General features: G+C 43.6%; 1 protein-coding gene across 7 annotated transcripts in view; it reads right to left on the reverse strand.

Annotated features, from left to right (window-relative positions):
* The window catches only part of Nav2 (neuron navigator 2), a 379713-nt gene that overhangs the window by 191364 nt on the left and 168805 nt on the right, over window positions 1-19544 (reverse strand). For all 7 annotated transcript variants that reach the window (XM_058576946.1, XM_058576948.1, XM_058576945.1 and 4 more), the window contains one exon: window positions 14270-14439. In XM_058576946.1, the coding sequence (XP_058432929.1) occupies window positions 14270-14439 (170 nt within the window). The remainder of the gene's footprint in view (window positions 1-14269; window positions 14440-19544) is intronic.

The raw sequence follows: 19544 nt of genomic DNA on the forward strand, positions 1-19544 counted from the left end.
CCTGTGCTTTCCACAGAGACCCCACAGGCCCTCTGATCACATACCACATATCTTGAAAAACTATTAAGACTTAAGTTTTACACCCAGGAAACTCCCAATACCCTTCTTCTCCCTCCCCTCTGCTCAGTGAGGATCCTGAAAGCTATTTCTGTGCATTAGAACAATTACCACCAAAAGTTACAATCTGTATTTATCTGGATTAAAAATCAAAAGAGGAAAATGTCACCGCACTTCAGGATCTCTGTGCTGTAGTTCCTGAGGGAATGGATGAGGGGGGCAGATTTACCTGCTCAATGGTCCATTTACTGCTGGGGGTGCTCATGGGATGGGGCAGCTTCTGCAACCGAAAGAGGGGATGCATTTCCTGTCCTGGGGACCACTCCCTCTGAACTGGGTTAAAGTTAGGTTGATAAAGGGAAACAAGAGCCAGAAGTTCTCTTCTTTTTATCAAGGGGATACTGAGGCCGAGGGAGAGGGAAGCATTTGGCCACTAACACTATTGCACACAAGAGCTGGGGTCAGAACATATACTCAACTATGGCATGGACAAGAAGCTGCTTTAAACCAGTTTTATTGGAGTAAAACTCACACAATTCTTGCATTTAAAGTAGATGCTTCAAAGATTTTTAGTAAATTCACAAGGTTGTACAACCAGAACCACAATTTTAAGACCTTTTCAGTACACCAAAAAGCAACTTCACAACCACTAGCAATCACTCCCCACGCTGCACCTGGCCCTAGCAACCTCGAATCTAATTCTGTCTCTATAGATTTGCCTACCCTGGACATTTTACATAATACTGGTTTTTTTTTTTGTGACCCAAATGATATTTTTATATGACAGACTTTAGTGGCAGGGTTTCTGGCTGCTCATGATTATTTAGAATAATATACCTTCAAATACTGGAGCCACTAGCCACTTGTAGCCATTTAATAAAATTAAAATGTAGTACATTAAAAATTCAACTTTTCACCACATAAAGTGGTATACACCTATAATCCCAGGTATTTGGGAGGCTGAGGCAGGAGGATCACAATTTGGAGGCCAGCCTTGGCAACTCGGCACACCCTGTCTCAAAATAAAATAAAAAGGGATGGGATGTATCTCAGGGCCAAAGGACCCCAGAGTTCAATCCCCAGTACAAAAAAAAATTTTTTTTTTCCAACTTGCCACACAATCATATTTCAGGTGCCTAAAAGCCACTGCAGCTTGTGGTTGTCATGTTAGACAGCAGATACAGAACATTTCTAGCACCACCGAAAGTTCTTGGAATAGTGCTGACCAGTGGATGCAGAGGCCTTTGTTTATTGAGTAGAGATGGGCCTGCTCTTTGTGAAAATGCTGCTCTCCTCCTGGTGCTGGGAGTCACCCATAGCAGATGCAGAGTGAGAAGGAGGAGTTCGGGGAGAAGAGCGAGGGAGCGGATGCTGGGCCAAGAAGCTCCCAGCACCTCCCCTCACCATCCTGGTGTGGCTCCCAGTGCCCAGAGAGCTCCCTGGGCCCCGCGGCAGACCTCAAAGCTGGGTAGTGTAGCTCATCCAAAAGGCATATATGCCAACGCCCTTGGAAAGACTTCAAGGAAGCCAGCCTCTACCTTGGCTGTTGGATGATTTCTGGAGCGTTTCATGCCAGAAGGTGATCTGAGGGGCTCCCTAATGAGTCTGAACAGTTCTGATCAGTTTCCGGCCAAAAGAGGCCATTTCGGTTGCCAAGACCCAACCACTAATGCTGACCAACACCCCAAGGCCAGAGCCACAGCATCTTGGCATGCTCAGAGAGAAGGGAGCTCAAAATACGCCCCGCCTCTTCCCTTGGGCTGTTTAGTTTAGCTATGATGTCTTTAATCTGTCTGAAGATACTTTGGTCACCAGCCCCCAGGAATGGGGCAGCAGGTTGTTTCAAATCGTGGGTCTGGATGCATTAAGATGATCAGAGCACCCAGACTAAAGGAGGATGGGAGAACAAAAGGAAAAATAAAATCACATTCAGAGAAAGATCTTTTACTAATCAAAAGCCCTTTGTTCTAACACACTGGAAAAATCATCAGTTATGACCTTTTAAAGTTGTCAGAGAGGAATATAATTAAATTGGCTAAATTGCTTTTAAAACTTTGCCGAAAGATGCATTTTCTTTCATTTACTTCAGCCAATTTCTAAAAACACAAAATGACAACCAAACAAATGCTTCTCCCAATGTCTGTCTCAATCAATATTCTTTCTCAAACTACACTCCCCCCCAGTGATTGGCAGCAGTGTGGCGTGGGGGGGGGGGACGGTTTAAGAATCAGTATGCTGCATTTCTAAGAGTGCAGGAGCAAAATATAATCACGTGGATATTTACTAAACTATGACAGGTGTTCATTGGCTAGGAATGTCCCTTTGATGAAGGTCATTTTGTGTTTCTTGGTCCCCTGGTGTTCCAAAATACCCTTCGCTATGATTCCTCTAAGAGAGATGAGGCTAGGCAAGGGGTGCTGGTGGTCACATGGGTGCTTTAGACTTAGGATCTGAGGTAAGAGACCACAAGTGGAGAACTGGCTCTCTAAGAGTTTCAGTTCAGCTGCTGTGGTTACTTTGTCTCCTGTAGTCAGTCATGACTTTCATACACTCAAATTCATTGATTCAACAAATATTACATGTATTCTTCATCATAACTGTCTGGGGTTTCTGCTAAGAATAGCACTTTATAGCTAAGATACCTTAAGTTTAGAGATGCTAAATGATCCAGTCATGTGGGCATCAGGTGGAGATGCTAAGACCAGACCCCAGTGTCCTGAATCCAGGTCTGACATTCAGACAACTAACATGTATGAATGAAAGTTGGTGTGGGAGAGAAAGCAGAGACACATCATATACAAAGGCCAAGGACCACAAGGATGCAGAACAGAGCTAAGCTGAGCAGAACCTGTCTGCAGAGTGCTGCTTTGACAGGTAATTGTGTCGCTTTGCTGGTCTGTTTGCTCTTGCCATTCAGAGAGACTGCCTGTGGGACTAGGGTAAAGAAGGATGACTAAGCCACTAAGAGTTCTACCTTCCCCGTAGTTATAAACTCAGAATATTCCCATCTGCATGCAACTTCAGTAAAAATAGACTACTACTCTCCTGACAAGGGAGATCAACCCACTAATACACCCAGCTTATTTACTGTGGTAGATTTGTTGCAAAACCTGCCTCATTTCTCTGCTCCTCTCAAATCGTCAATGCTTTGCAATGTAACTTTGTAGCTCTTCTCCAGCCTCCTAAATGGAGGCAGGGCAGGCCACCGGCTTTGGCCAAAAGAAGGAAGAAAACTCATTTACCACCACAAGAACAGCCTGCACTAGCCTTTCAGAGGAGAGAACACTGGGTTGTCACAACGAAGGACATTACAAGTGGGCCAGCATCTAGTCGATGCCCCCACCACATGACCCGAAACCCATGAACAAACCCAGTGGATACCACCTGAATTTGGCTCACCATCCACCTGAAGCCTTGTGTGAGAGAACATAATTTTAAAAATATGGCTATTTTTAAAAACCACTATTTTTAGGGCTGTGGAGATAGGAGTAAGTCATAACCTGTTTTCACCAACTTATCAAGGGTGCAGAGGCCAGAAAAAGGTAAGCTCCCCCAAGTTTCAGTGTTATTTACTCTTTCCTAAGTGGTGACAGATTTGAAGATGCTCTGGAGACGGAAACACTCCTTTTTGTGGGGGTTTGAGATGGAAATGGCTCAGAACTTGGCTTAAACAGCCAAGGTCTGGAGTCAGTGACCTGGTTGGAATCCTTGCCTTGGCACACATGTCCTAGTGGAGAAGTCACTTTCCATCCCAGGTCCTTGTTGGTTTAGATTACAAGCCAACTGAATTTCATATGAGGTGAAACAATCCTGGTCCCTTTTTATGTGACAGCCAGAGCCTCACCCATATGTTGACAACAGGACAGGATGACAGTCTTCAGTGCATAGAAATCTCTGAAAATAAGGCCCAATTTCTTCCCTGTAAGGTCTAAATGACTCTCTCCTCTGGGGACTCTATCCCTGGTTTTCTTTAATGAAGCCTGCCCCCTACAGCATCTATGTAAGAGAGATTTTTTAAAACAATTCTGCATGTAACAGCCTGAAGACATTCCTATTTGGCACTGGTAGAGGGGAAGGAAATGAATCCAAGTGTTAAATGATCAAAACCACCCATGCATCTCTTCTCACTGGGTAGCTACGATTTCTTCTCTGTGGCAGGGATCCTTGTCTATGGGTCCTTTGATGGCCTTGGAGCAAGAACCTGGCAAGTTCAAGACCATTTATCTGAAGTTAAGAGAGAAACTATAACAAGTTTGTAAAGAGACGAAAAGAAATCATCACAAATGAGACATAGGCATTATATGCATAAGAGGCAAATCTTGTTTTTAGCATAGAAATGAGTTCTAGTGTATTAATAGCAATATGGAGAATAAAGGGCATTTTGGTGTTTGGGGCTGTAGCTCAATGGTTAAGTGCTTGCCTATGGTCAGGTGAGAGGCTCTGAGTTCAATCCCCAGCACTGCAGGAAAACAAATCAGAATAAAAGTACATTTTGGAAGCATTGAATTAAGTCCTTTAAAGGAACAACTCAAAAGAGGGGCTTTGGGAGCTCTGGTAAACTGTGTGGGATGTATATGACATCACTGAGTGGAGGAGGCCTTCCCAGAGCATGCTCAAATTATACCAACTCTACCCTTTGCCTGGGAAAATCAAACTCTAGGTTTATAAGGCATCTTAGTGAATATTTATTCTAATCTACCTGTTAATGTCAGAAGCCTTACCTAAAGTAGCCAGCCCTACAAGTGATGATCAGGCCTCTGACTGACTACCTCTGGGGTCATGGAACTCAACTACTCCCAAGAGATCCTGTTCAACTATGAGAGGACCAAATGTGAAGGTTTTTTCTTTTTGAAAAATATGGAATCAAAGTTTGCCTCCAGCCAGGCTTGGTGGCACACACCTGTGATCCCAGTGACTAGGGAGGTTGAGGCAGGAGGATTGCGAGTGAAACCCAGCCTCAGCAACTTAGCGAGGCCCTTAGAAACTCAGCAAGAACCTATCTCTAATAAAATATACAAAAGGGCTTGTGGAGGGGCTGGGAGTATAGCTCAGTTGGTAGAGTGCTTGTCTCACATGCACAAGGCCATGGATTCATTCCCCAGCACCACACACACACACACACACACACACACACACACAAAAGGGCTGGGGATGTTGATGTGGCTCAGTGGTTAAGCACAACTGGGTTCAATCCCTGGTTTAAAAAAAGTTTGCCTCCATGTGATATTTTGAACAGACGGCCAGAGAGAGAAGAAAAAAACTGGCCCAGGGTATAGCCCTTCATTTCTACAAGGGAACGAATTCCTTTCCATTAAAACATTTTCTAAAGCATCCTTTCTTCCTAATCTGCAGGAAAATTGAGAAAAGGGGATCCCTGCAAGCTTTGTGGCTCTTACCCTGATGAGGTGCCCATTCATTATTTTTTAAAAATTCATTCACAGCACACAATGTCTGTCATAAAAGCGATTATGTCATTGAAGAGCAATGATGTTGTTTATATTTTCTTTACTACCTGTCTCTTCCACAGATTGTGAGTTCCATGGGGCAGGGATTGCTATCTATTTTTTTTGGCTTTTTGTGCGCATGTTTGGTGCTGGGGATGCAAAGGCAGGGCCGAATACACACTCAGGCTACAGCCCCACTCCTTTTCTTCAATTTCGCATATTCAGTGAGCGACATGGTGTGTGACACACAGGAGGTGCTCAATAAATGACCTTGAACTCACACGAATACATGAAGGATGGAGTTCCAAGTACAAGAGTGAATAGCAAAGAAGACAGGGAATCATTTACCCCATATTGTAGTCGGCTGGTTTGGAATTATTTGCCTCTTAAAAATGGAGCCAAGTCTAGCCCAACTTTTTTTTTTTTAAGAGAGAGAGAGAGAGAATTTTAATATTTATTTTTTAGTTTTTCAGCGGACACAACATCTTTGTTTGTATGTGGTGCTGAGGATCGAACCCGGGCCACACACATGCCAGGCGAGCTCGCTACCGCTTGAGCCACATCCCCAGCCCCTAAGCCTAACTTTTTTAGAGCAAAAATCAACTAGTGCCTTCAAAGATCCTTTCCCTTAGGGCTGTTTAAGAATTGTTGAATCCAGCAGCTGGCTGCCCACACAGGTGAGGGAGTGGGCAGCCCTGTGACAGCCCAGTTTAGCTTAGGACTGCTGTCACCTCCTCACCACTCAAGGAAAAGGTTTTCCACCAGGCCACATGGACTTGATCACACCCACAGCGTGGGTTTTCTCCAGTCCACATTCATTCTCCCAAATCAAGAAAATAAAATGTGGGGAGGCCCTGTCTGGAAGAGGACATTTAGAAGGTCTGCAAGTCATTATCTTTTCAACAGTGTGTCCTGAGGATGCCAGGCTAGGAGACCCATTGTCAACACAAGCCCAGGGCAGCAGGGGGCAGCAGAGACTCACTGTCCTAGGCTGTCCTGGAGCCAAAGGACATTTTTTTTTGTTTGTTTTGTTTTGTTTAAAAGTTTGACTTTTCCCAAGTTGAGTTCCTATAGGTCACTGATCTCCCACTCCAGTTTTCATTTCAGAAAAAATGCTGTTATTCTGCCATCATAGCAAAGGCAATGGGAGCATCTGAGGCAGAGAGACCTTCACCCTTATTTTTATGAGGAAGTAGGGCAGGCCACTGATTTTCACAGTTGTTGGTATCTGTGTGTTGTCCCCAAAGTTCAGGGAGGCTTGCCAGTCACAAGGATCTTGCATGGCTGCTGTGAAGGAACCATGGCAGAAGCTCCTAGGACACTAAGAATGTGAACTGTCCACGGTGCCTTGGCACAAACCGCTCTGCAGTATTTATCCACAGGGCACAACCCCTAGAAATGGCCCCTGTCATTCTTACCACAAAATAGATAAATTGTGACCATTATTTTGGAGACAAATATTCTCATTGTGACCTCCTCAGGACCTTCTCAGGACAGGTGGGTTCCCTGGCATGTGGGCTGTGCACTAGTATCACAGCCAAATGCATGCATTGCCTATCACTGAGGTGAGCTGGTAGGCGGGAAGTGCATCTTATCTGAAGCCAGAAGGTACTGTGCCCTAAGCACAGAGAAGCTGCCAAGTAAGCATTCATAAGAAACTTGTCCTGAAATTACTGTTGCAATGTGAACTGCCCAACTTTATAGTTCAAGAGTCTCTCTTCATTTTGACCAGAATTCTGCCCTTGCACTTCACATTGTGAATACAGGCCTGATGTGCTGGCAGAAAGGTGAAGTTAATTTATTCCAACATGAATCTATCTTCATGCGTTGATGAATACGGTCAAACACCTAACTTGGTAGGAGAAAAACATTTTTTAAGAACATTTGAATAGATGACTAAGCTCTGACTGCAGGAAGACACTTGGATAAAAATGACTACAAGAGCACCAGACACAGAAGTACTTTCCCCTCCCAGTGATCCTTGAAATTAAATTGAATTCACATACGTGTGACGCTTCCTACATAACAGATGGAAGCAAGAGAAACGCTGAGATTTATCACCTGAAGATCAGACAAACAGCAACCAGTCATGTTCCACTCCTGACACCAGACTAATCAAATAGATATTTTATCTTCTTAAATGATTTATTCTCTTCTCCCTTTTCGTGTATTCATTCTTTCTGTTACAAAAAGCCGGGTCATTTTCTGTTACCAAAAGCCTTTCTGTTACAAAAGCCGGGTCATTTTCTGTTACCATTGTATTTTAGAGAAAGGATATATGGCAAAACACTTTGGCTTTGAAAAAATCCATATTTAGAGAAACACAAACAAGGGTATACCCTTCTTATTCTTCTCTGTGACAAAAGGTGGCTCCAGCCTTATAGGTTATTTAGTTTCACATGCTAGTGGGATTTGTACACCTCCTTCTCTGGAGGCTCCTCTAAATTGCACAGCAGATCAGGAAAATGGCTGAAAAGCTGGCCACAGAGGTTATCCTGGATGTTGGGCTTTAATTTCATGCTAAAGGTTTAGAACAAAAGCCAGGTACAAGGGATATCACTGGCACTCCTCTCTAGGTAGCTTTGACAGGCTTACCCTTCCTCTGAACACAATAGTGTGCTCACCAGCACAATGAAACAGCAAGCTCCTCAAATGACAGGTTGGGAAAGAACCAAGTGATGGTTTTCCATTTAGGGCAAAAGTGAGGTGACTTCCTCCTCAGAACACCCCTGGCCTCTGCCACCATATCTAGACCTGAAGGACACTCTCCCTGCATATCTCTGGTCTAAGTATGGGATGGATTTCTATTAGCTCAGCTGAAATTTAAAAACTAAACTATAGTAATAACTTGAAGATTTTCAAGGCAAGAGCACAAAACCAAAATAAGATACGAAGACCAACACAATAGGCAAGTCCACTTACTACAAGTTGTTGGCTCTGAGAATAAATTTAATTATGGAGATGACAAAATATGTATGTAGATTTCAGTGGTTCCCCATTTACTGAGCTCCTGTTACATGCCAGGCACTACTCTGGGTGTCTTACTACATTACCTCCGTTTGCCAACAGAACATATTACCAAGGAGTGGCTAAGAACTGAAAGGCAATGGGAAGGTAGTGTCCTCTCTTGACAGTAAAAAAGAAGTGCTGCTAGGATAAGGGTTCCCAAACTTCAGTGTCATAGAATGACATGGGTATAAAATACAAACTACTGAGCTCTGAATCAGAAATCTGAATTGGAAGGACTAGGTTTCTAAAGCCTGAAGACTTGTGGGTAGTGATGGATGACCTTAAGAGCTGATGGTATTGATGGTCTATGAATCACACCTTGAGAAACAATGATCTAGAGGCTTGAGGTTACCAACATCTCTCCAGATCACGGGACTTGAGTATGGTGATTCAGATATGACAGACAGCTAGCCATGTTGAATCTGAACTCTCTTCAGTGACACATAGGCAATTTGCAAATACTTTGCCAACAGAAAAATGTTACTAGTTAGGTATTATTTCTGGAGTGAGCTGCCATGTATTTAGGGACTGTTTATCTATTCGGTTAGACACTGTCATTCATTTGTTTAAAACAAAAAGAAACTATGGTGTGACATGAAAACCGTAAAATTGAAACCTGTCTTTACTGGAGGAGCCAAAGCCACCACGGTCTCACCTGTGAACAGCAACCAACTGACCACTCAGCATTTCCAAAGGCCAGAACCTTGTGGTTTTCTCATGCCATGCAAAGATACCCACAGTATCAATAAATTCCAGCTACTGGAAAATGACAATAAGTCACACCCTTACAGCAATATCTATAACCATTAGAGAGGGGACAAGGACAGACCATTTGGACTGGGCTAGAATAACATTAGAATGCTTCACATGGAACTTCATTAGGTTCAGGGAAGCCTGTTTCCTCTTCACAGATAAATAAGCGGCATCTCTAAGGGGTGAGGTGGCTTGCTGATGGAAAAGGATTAACAAAACCATTCAGCTTCTGCATGCGAATGTGACCTTGGGGTAACCTTCTAACTCTGTTCCCCTGGAAACCTGATAAAGATAGAAAGTCATTCTGTTACTAAGCAACATTGCTCATGGTAAAAATGACCCTTAATTGTTAAACCACATCTGGACCGGGAGGAACCATAGAGGAAGCACAAACACCTCTTGGGAACACCACCATTTTGGGCTTTTCTGAGTGCTGAGACTACTGATTGGGCCTGATCCTGTGGGAATCCTACAACTCATGCATATGGAGCTGTTTCAGTGGACATGGGCTTGAAGTGTGTGGCTTTTAAGCTAGAGGGATCTGTGCACCTGCCCCATTTAAGTCTAAGCTATTCACACCTAAGCTATTCCCTGTGGTCGGGGAGGGACCGCACCTGGAAGGCTGTGTATCTGAGGACTGCTGCATACACTGGTGCAAAGACCTTTTCCCGGGGGCTGGGGACATAGCTCAGTGGTAGTGCCCTTGCCTAGCATGGTTTGATGCCCTGCACTGAGGAAAAAACCAGACCACTCCTATGGAAGAAAAGTCCTTGCCCTGCCCAGCCAGCAATCTGATTCCTGTCTGCATCCTTCTGAGTAGAGCATTGCCAGGTGTGGCCTGTGATGGCCTCCTGAGGTGATCCTGAGCAGATGCCCCATGGATTGCTGCATTTGCCTGAAGCCACACTTCTGGGAAGGGGCAGGGCCAGAAATCAAACTCAGAAGTCTGCATTCAAAGTACTCACTTTGTAGGCTCAAACCTTTTGTCCTGAGATAACTGTCCTCTGGCCCTAGAGACTGGAGCAACTTCCTTCCTGGCTGGAATTAGCCCTCCTCTAGCACCCTAGGACGTTCCTAAGTTTGGTAGCTTCTAGTCCATCTGCCTGTGCAGCTAACTGTTCATTGAATTCTGTTGCCAGGCAATCTCCTAGAGAATTCTTTAAATTCAATGATGCCACTTTGGTTCACACCCCTAAACTGATTTTCTAAGCCCTCTGCCAAAGATGAATTTTGGCCACAGGATCATACAAATACACAGCTGACTCCCAAACAGGGATAATTATCATGTACTGAGAGAATCAGGCACCTGAGCTCTCTATGGCCTGGGGTCTCAGCCTCAGGAATGACCATGGGACACCCCTCCCCATCATGAAGGCAATCTTGAAGAAGTTCACCCTGCACAGGCCACCGAAGAACACAAGTGCAATACTGCAGGGAACCCAGTGGACCAGCAGGCTAGGGCGAGTCATCCCTTCCCAGCCTGCCTTTTCTTTTCTCTAAGCAAAAATCTGGGAATGGAAATCAACACAAATGATGTCACTTTTCAGAAGTCCTCCTGGAGTCTTCTTGGTTATATCCTCTCTGTCTTCACAACTCAGCATCTCTCTGACCTCACCGCTCCTCCTGAGGCTGCAAGTCCCCTGAGAAACTGCATCTATATCTTTAGTCCTCTTGGTCATTACACCCAGCTGGACATATGTCAGGTGCTGGACATATGTCAGGTGCTGGACATATGTCAGGTGCTCCTCAAATGGTGGCAAAATGAAAGAAACAGGTAAAACGGGGCACTCCAACCATATTCCCTTGTGCACGACTTAGGCTACTGAATTAATTCCATCTAATCAAAGTATGCTTTCACATCCGGATCCCAGGTAATGGCAGGACATGGGTAACTCCTCTTTGGTTCCATCTCCAGATCATTAATGCAGATAAATAATTTGCTTCAAAGTGATACATTTATAGAGATTAAAATGGTCCCAAAGTTACTTAGACACAGCAATGACTCAATCCCCAGCCACATCTACATCTGGCTCTTCTCTTCTGCCCATGATAGGCAGGGCTAACAGCAAGAGAGCGACACAGAGAATGAGTACCAAGGGAGGGAACCCAGCAGAAGGCACAGATGGCCCTTACACTGAGGATGCCCAACAGCCAGTGCAAACAAGAAATCATCCACACTGCAGAGCTTAGTGATGGAGGACTGCAGATTGGCAGAGGGAAACTGAGGCTGCAGTAGTTATGCACCTAGAATGTAGATGGCTTGGTCTCAAACCCAAGTGCTTTTTTACTGTGCCAAGGCCACTGATGGTTACTTACAGCAGAGTGGCATTCAAGAAGGTGAATTTTTAACGAACAGTCCTATCAGCTTATTAAAATAATTTAGATCATTTCAAAAACTAATGTGTGTCAAGTGTGTCAGAAAAATATCCTCTCACACCTTGTTGATGGGAATATAAATATGAATATAACCTTTTGGGGAGCAAAATTTAGAAGTATTAAAACAACTGTGAATGTGGGTATAACTTGATGCACTCACTATTTTCCCTGAAAGGATTGTGTACATATAAAAAATACAAGAACATTCATCTAAGCAATTTTTATAATATCAAGAATTAAAAGCAACCCAGCTAAAAGTAGTTAAATACATTAAGGTCAATCCATACAATGGAGTATTATGCAACCATTATGAAGAGAGTGACTTATGCACAGACAAAAAAAAAAAGCTGCCCATGATTTGGTGATTTTATTTATAAGATTTAAAAAGTTATATCAATATGTTAGTGTGCATGTACATGCATAGAGCTCCTGAAGAATTAAGCAAGGAATTGTTCACAAAGCAATAGTACCTGGACAGTGCCTTAGGATAGTACCTGGCAAACAGTAAACAGAAAATTTTACCTATCAAATTGTGACAGTATATGCATAAAAAGGAATTTAAGTGATAAATAGTGGCTATTTCTAGGAGGTGGGAATGTGTAGGGTTTTTTCCTTTTTATAAATTTCTGTATGATGTGAATATTTTTATATGAGCATAATGAGAAAAAAATAAAGATATGCTTTCTATGAGATGAAGAGAACCATATTATTCAGAAAAGACTATCTTCCACATGTCTAGGAGTCAGTCTAGGAAAACTAAATGTTTCAGATTCCTATGATGGACCAAATACCTGAGAAATGTTCTAGATTCCTGACAGTGTTAAGCTGTTCAGAGAATGTAAATGAGGGGACAGAGAAAGAGGAAATGGGTAATGTCACAACTGGTTACAAAGACAGCTACTTCCTCTCCGTCAGACATTTTGGACTATGGATGGGGACAGCAGCTTATGCCAAACACCTTCCCAACTCTGTCCTCACATGTCCACCTGCATATCTCTGGCTGGCCCTCAACAGACAAGCCTCCGAGTGCTTGTTTTCCAAAGCCCAGCTTTCTTCTTGTTCTGGGACCAATGTACCCGAGTTCAAATGCAACTCCACTTCTCCCTGTCTTTTGTGTGCCCTCATCAAGTACTAAAGCTTTCTTGTTTTAGTTTTATTCTTTGAAAACTGGGGATCAATGAGGCACATACAAGGTACTCAAAAAAGTTAGCTTTTACTTACTGATGCAGAAAACCAAATCATCCCCCCTCCCCCCACCCCTTGCTTGCTGGCTCACTCTGTGTATAATATGTATATAAATGCATTGTGAAAGTTCTGGAGGTATAAATGGTTTACACTGGTACTCATTAAGATGCATATAAAGGAGAACTTTAATATATACATACCCTTGTACCATTTTACCAGCCTATGTTATTTTTGTAATCTAAGAACATGTAAAAAAATACACTTGGATATTTTAAAGGAAAGGAAAGGAGAGGCTGGAAGAAAGGGGGAGAAAGAGGGAAAAGAAAAGTAGAAGCTGGATCACAAAGCATCTTGACTGGTTCAGACATTCTGGTTGTGACTTCAGTGCTAGTGAGTTCCCAGTGCCTTGGTTAGGAAATCTGCCATATATATCTGTCAGTCCCTTAAATATTTCCTTCATATTTTGGGGAAAAGATAACAGTAATTAGCTAATTCTCAGGGGAATCCAGTGCCACTGAACCAAGTAACCATTGGTTAGAGAAGTGGGTGGAGAGGAGGTCTTCCCAGCTTCCAGGAGCACTTTAAGAACTGAGGAGAGCTCTCCTAGGTCTCAGGGAAATGCAGGAACATCATTCAGGTAAGCCCTGGGAAGCTTCCACGATACCAGGGAGGAAATGCTCCCAAGATAATTGGGAAAGTCCCCAAAGAACTCTAGACCACTACCTGGGAGGACTGAAGGAGAGGTCTGCCTTTCACTGAAGAATCTTCTAAACTGCCTCAGTTTCTCCAAGGTCTCTAGAGATAACAGGCTTACACAAACAAAGGTTTGTTTTACAGCCTTATTTGCAGGACTTCCCCAGGGCTATGCACTTTTTCCCCCCCATCCTGAAAGTTCAGTACTATGGAGAGTAAAAGTATCCTGTCCTTTTATGGCTAAAGTTGCATCACTTCAATCCCAGGAGAAACACCCCCCAGCTCCTTATGTGCAGCCAAGATCTTCACTTAGCCAACCCACATTCCTGGGCTGGCTTTTTCAAAGAGTGAAAACTCCCTTATTCCTAACTCCCTGCACATATTTCTGATGGGTAAAAAGCTCACCAGCTCACAAAGGGCATGCCCCAGGAAGCTTGCATTTTTGGAAAGTCACCTAATGCACAGTGCAGATTCTATGAAAATTTACTTTCAAATCCCAGATACTATATTGCTATGTGTAGCCAGGTATTCTTGCTGGCAACTCTGAATATAACAATATTTCCCCCACTTTATTAATGCCCAGAAGAAGAAAATTCCTGCCAGTCAAGTATATCCTTAGGACCCCCTTCCTTATCATCCTGATTTGCAATGCTGACCCTGACTCCAACCAAACTCACCCAAAGGAACAGGAGAACTCTGTTATACAGGAAAATGGGGTAAAGGATCCTCAGAAAGATTAGAAGATGACTCACCTTTCTCGTGGCTACTTGACGATGGCAGGGGTGGGGGTGGGGAAGTGATGGGTTTAGACTTGTCATAGTTGTTAAAGCTCTGGCTGCGCCGGTTGTTAGCAGTGGCTGACCCTCCGCGTGTTTTGGCCTCGCTGCCTGCAGCAGATACCCTCGCGGTAGGACCTGGAAGTCTAAAATGCAAAAGAAACAGGGTTGTGCACTCAGTCTCAGGAAAATGGCAATGTCCCAGGAGAAGGAACTGCAACCATGCAGGGGGTTAGAGGGGGAAAAAAATCAAACCCAGCTTAAACACTGCGTCTGTGGAGGTTTGGCAGTCAAAAGACTTGGTGGAACCACTACAAACATCTAGGCTAGTAATGACCCCAGCAAAGTCCAAAAGCAAAATGTGAACAGCAATCCTTTGAGCAAAGAGAGAAATTCTTAAAGGAAAAAATATATATGAATATATTTGCTAATTAGAAATACAAAGTTCATCTTCCTTTCCTTCTGGGAAAGGGTAGTTTTTACTTTGCAATAAGGTCAAGTCATGTCACCTCAAATTTCATCAAGTGTAGAACATAAAAGCCTAACCCTAAACTCTTTACCCTGTGTGTACATCTCTTCTGGAAAATACTGAAAACAGTATTGGCCACATCCAGGTAAGTAGATATGAAGGACACAACTTATAATGTTGAGGAGAAAGTTGTTATCACTCAGAACCAAATACATCTGCAATGAAAACTGAAGGCCTAGTTTCAAACATCTGTCCATTTTCTGTTAACACCTGACAACCTGTCTCTGTGGCATTACTTTTTTCTTGCAGGGGGAGGAGGAGGGATACTGTGGCACTAATCACTGAGCAACTAATCATCCCTTGCTCTTTTCATTTTTTTTTTTTTTTTAATTTTGAGACGGGGTCTCTTCTAAGTTGTGTAGGGCCTCACTAAGTTGCTGAGGCTGGCCTTAAACTTACGATCTTCCTGCCTCAGCCTCCCCAGTTGCTGGGATTATAGGAATGCACCATCATGCCCAGCACTGTGGCATTACTTTGAGGCTGAAGCCCAGTTTCTCCACACAGTTGATGATAAAAATCACAATTCTTTCTGTAAAACCAGCAGGATTTGGTCTGCCTAAAGACAAACACACACTTTCCCTTGAAATAAAACACCTCGTTTCGGATGGTTTTAAAAATAAAATCACCAGACTTCTTTGTAATATGTCTAAAGATATTATGGCCCATTCCCCAAAGAGTTAAGGGTAAGACTCCCTGAATCAGAATTTTGGTCCAGAGACTTACAAAGTAGGCTGTTTCCAATAATTAAAGTTGAAAGATGAATAAACGATGAAATATTTAGTTATATCTTTCTGTTAAAACCAACTGAGCTGTGCTTAAAAGCAACTGGAACCTCAGCTGACTAGTATCAGATCCAGTGATCAGTCTGAATTTTCAACTCATAAAGCTTTCAGGCTTCTCTTTCCATGCAACTCCATAAGCAGCAAAGAAAGTCCTCAGTCTGGAAGCATTTTAGATATAAGCAGGCAATCGCTTTAAACTTTTTCTTGTTGGCTGAGCAAGAAAGATGGTTGCAAAATAAACAGGGAACATGAGCTGGTGTGAGAGGACTGTAAAATTTATCCATTTAAAAAGAAGCTGGCCCGATTCCCTGACTGGGAGCTGGGAGAGATGGAGGGGGTTCACTTGTCCTCCAGCTAGTGACAGTGAAGTGTTGAAGGCATTGTTTCCCACCGCACCAGGATTTGCCCCCCCTGTTAATTTGCCTCATCTTGTTTGGAGAGGATAGTTACCCCACAAAGGCAGGCTCAGAATCGGGTGCAAAAAACCAGCAGTTTCAGTGCCTGTGTTTGGGGCCCTGATATGACTAACATAGCTGACGAAGGAGCTCCAGCCATGGGATCTTAGGACCTCTTGGTTCTGCTTCCTATGCAAGTAGTGTCTTGCAGGCCCTTCAAGTCAGGGTTATCTGAGCACTCACATCCAAGAGTGCAGATACGGGTTCTTGGATTGGACTTTTAACCCAGCTATGGTCTACAGGAGTCATTATGCCCACAGATAGGCCTGGAAAAGAATTATGGACCTGTTTCAAGATGGTGGCACAGCAATGGTATTAAGTGGTACAGGTAACATGGGTCACAGTATTCTGCTTCAAAATGGGGAATTTGCGAAGAATAGGGAGGCAAACAAGCAATGAAGAGGAAAAGATGCATTTCTTCCAGAGTTCCTGGAGAGTTCCCATTGTGCTGATCCAAGACTGAACCCACAGAAGATTTTTAGGACAGCTTATGGACTCTACAGAGCAAGAATAGGAGGGGACAGGTACAAGCCTGAATCAGGTAGGTTGTCAGGTCCTCTGTGAGGTAGTTGTGGTATAATGGATAAAATACAGGATTTTCTACCCTCGAGACTTTGGACCAGTCTCAAGACAACTCTGAGATTCATACTTTTTCTTCTCTCTCTCTCTCTTTTTTAAAAAATTTTAGTTGTCTATGGACCTTTTATTTATTTATATGTGGTGCTGAGAATCAAACCCAGTGCCTCACACATGTTAGGCAAGTGCTCTACCACTGAGCCACAACTCCAGGCCTGAGATTCATGCTTCTTACCTGTAACTTTGGAATAATTATAAACTACCCAGTGAGTTAGTTGTAAATTATAAGTACTTATTGCATGTTATTTTCCCTTCTTATCCTCTCTGCTGAGCACAGATTCATAAAGGAATTGGACACTTCCATAAAGGAAACCTGCAACGGTACAGGAAAGAATTAGATAAGGAAGGAAATAGCAGGGTCTAGTTTAAAGGATCAGAAGAGAGGCAGACAGAACTCATCATATGAGATCAACATTTTCAGAGAAACAGACTTTGTCAAGCAGGGCTCTTCATCTAACTAGAGATGTCTGGATTTACAAAGACAGTTCTGGGTTTCCTATAGGTGGTCAAAGTCAGTTTATCTTCAATGAGGCATGGACCTAAACGCTCCTTTGATGGGAGTGGCACATCCCTTGGATGGCTGCAGAGTTGTGCCATGTCTTCTAAGACACAGATAAGGAGCTATTGAAGGCCTTGAATACAGCTGATAGAGAAAGGTTGGCACTCAGCCACCAAAAGTCACTACAAGGCTCTAGCCAGCTCATGTCACCCACTACCAAGCCATGATATTTGGCTTGACCAAATCAGAAAACCAGGTGGAGACCAAGTAGTATCTTCAAAGGTTCATGGAATTGATGCTGACATCGTAGTGTGAAACTTGGTTTCTGCTGTGAATAGATTTGGACTATTGCTTGTTCCAAAGTTAAGCCCCCTCCCTCTCTTCCAAAGGTTTAGCCAAGTCCACCTCACATACAAAGGCTGTGAACAAATGTATGGTGGGTTAGAAGAACTCATCCACAGGGGAACCAAAACATCTCTTAGGATAATGAATTGATTCATAAATGGAATTAATTCAGACTGAATTTTAAGTACAAAATTCCAAGGCCAAAGGACAACCAGAGAATGAAGATTCGTGTGTAGTCACAGGGAGACACTGGACTGTCTACGAGCTGAAGAAGGGCAGAGCTAGCATGCTTAATCTTACCTAGATTTTAAGGGGCTGGCTGACCCCAGCTGATATCTAGGTTACATGTACATTGATTAACTCTGCAAAGTTCAAAAGTTAATTCAGAGCAGGAAAATGATACCCTCATAGGTTGGTGGGATGACCAGGAACCCCAAAGAAAGACTTGGCATGTTGAAGGGAAATGTGACTAGGTGAAAAAACACAGCGGGCAGAGCATGCCATGCAGAGAGAAAACCCATAAAAAGCACAGAGTAAAGACTCCATGTGTCCTGACACTTGGACACAGCATGGAAGGGAATGAGGCTGGAGAAGGGCAAGACCTTGTAGGTCATACTATGAAGCTTGGACTTTGCCCTGCCCTCTAGAGATGAGGCATTAATTAAGAGGCTGAGAGCGGAGCTGAAGTTAAAAGCAGAATATCTTTTCATCTACCAGTGACACAGACTCTAGGCTTTTGGCTAAACATTTTGAAGTTCATTAATGTTAACGTCCCTGTTTGTCACGGAACTCGTATCAACCTCCAGCCTGGGAGCATATGCTGTCAGTAGCATTAGAATCCTGACTTGCTGAGAAGCTGGGTCTTGCCCACATGGAAAAACTACAGGATCTCGACAGATGCTGCCCGCTGTGCCTGCCTTGCTAGAGCTGGGCCGCGAGAGTGGAGCCAGGCAGGTCAGCCTCATGCCATTCACAGCACTGAAGGGTCCCAACAGCTCCTCTCGGAAAAGAACTTGACCTCTCATGATCATTCCATGTTCAAAATGACAGAGGGCACAGATGGGTTCTCTAGAACACACACATCTTACTTTAAAAAAAAAAATTAAGTTTAAGGGAAGTGGTCTATAAACAAGGTAGGGAAAAACTCTTGCTGCTATTAGAGCCATGGGCAGTTTCTCCAACGTGTGCAGAACCAAGCAGGTAGGGCAGTAAAACTGTCATTCCTTGCATATAACCTACCAGCGTGTCCCCGCTCCTCTGCTCCACGCACTGTACGTGCTGTTGAGAAGAAAGCAGTTCTCCCCCAAACCACTTCAAAGGCTGGGAACACAGGGGCGCCCTTCCCAGGAAGGATGGCAGCTTGTGTGCACATGCTGGGGGGTGGGTGTTCATAATCAGAGATGCTTTTTGCCAGACAAGATGATTAAATGCTAAATCTCTCATTTCCACAGCATCTGCTTTTCCACAGCTAAGCAGAGAGGACTGACTACTAACTCCACAGATTCTGTTCCATGAGACAGTTGTGTAGGGATCGACGCTGTGAGACTTGGCTAGACGTGCTCTGGTTGCTTTACCTGGCCCAGATAAACCCTAAAAGCTAACATTATCATGTATCTGCCATTTGTGGTACACTGATTATTTGCCAGGTATAATGGGATTGGAATGATTTTATTTAACTCTCATGACATTGAGAGAATCAGGAACTACTCCATCTTACCAATAAGGAAACACAGGCTGACAGAGGCTGAATAATTTGTCCAGCCAATCGTGATGACTATATCTCCTAGCCACTGTGATTTTCTGTCTCTCAAAGGCAGAATAAGCCTACATAGCTGTGGCTCACCAGGGATACCAGTAAAACAATATGATCAAAGGCTGAAATCCATGAGGTCCATTAGCCTGCACCAATTCCCTGCATGGGCCCCTTTCCCACAGCCAAATTCAAGGGGGAGACTCCACACTGGGGTCAATGTTGCTGGTTCCTGTCCAGGTGTTTGGCTCTGGC

Source organism: Marmota monax, unplaced genomic scaffold, assembly GCF_021218885.2.
Source record: "Marmota monax isolate L192 unplaced genomic scaffold, Marmota_monax_Labrador192_F-V1.1 WCK01_AAM20220418_F8-fsc00061, whole genome shotgun sequence".
Classification (NCBI taxonomy): Eukaryota; Metazoa; Chordata; class Mammalia; order Rodentia; family Sciuridae; genus Marmota; species Marmota monax.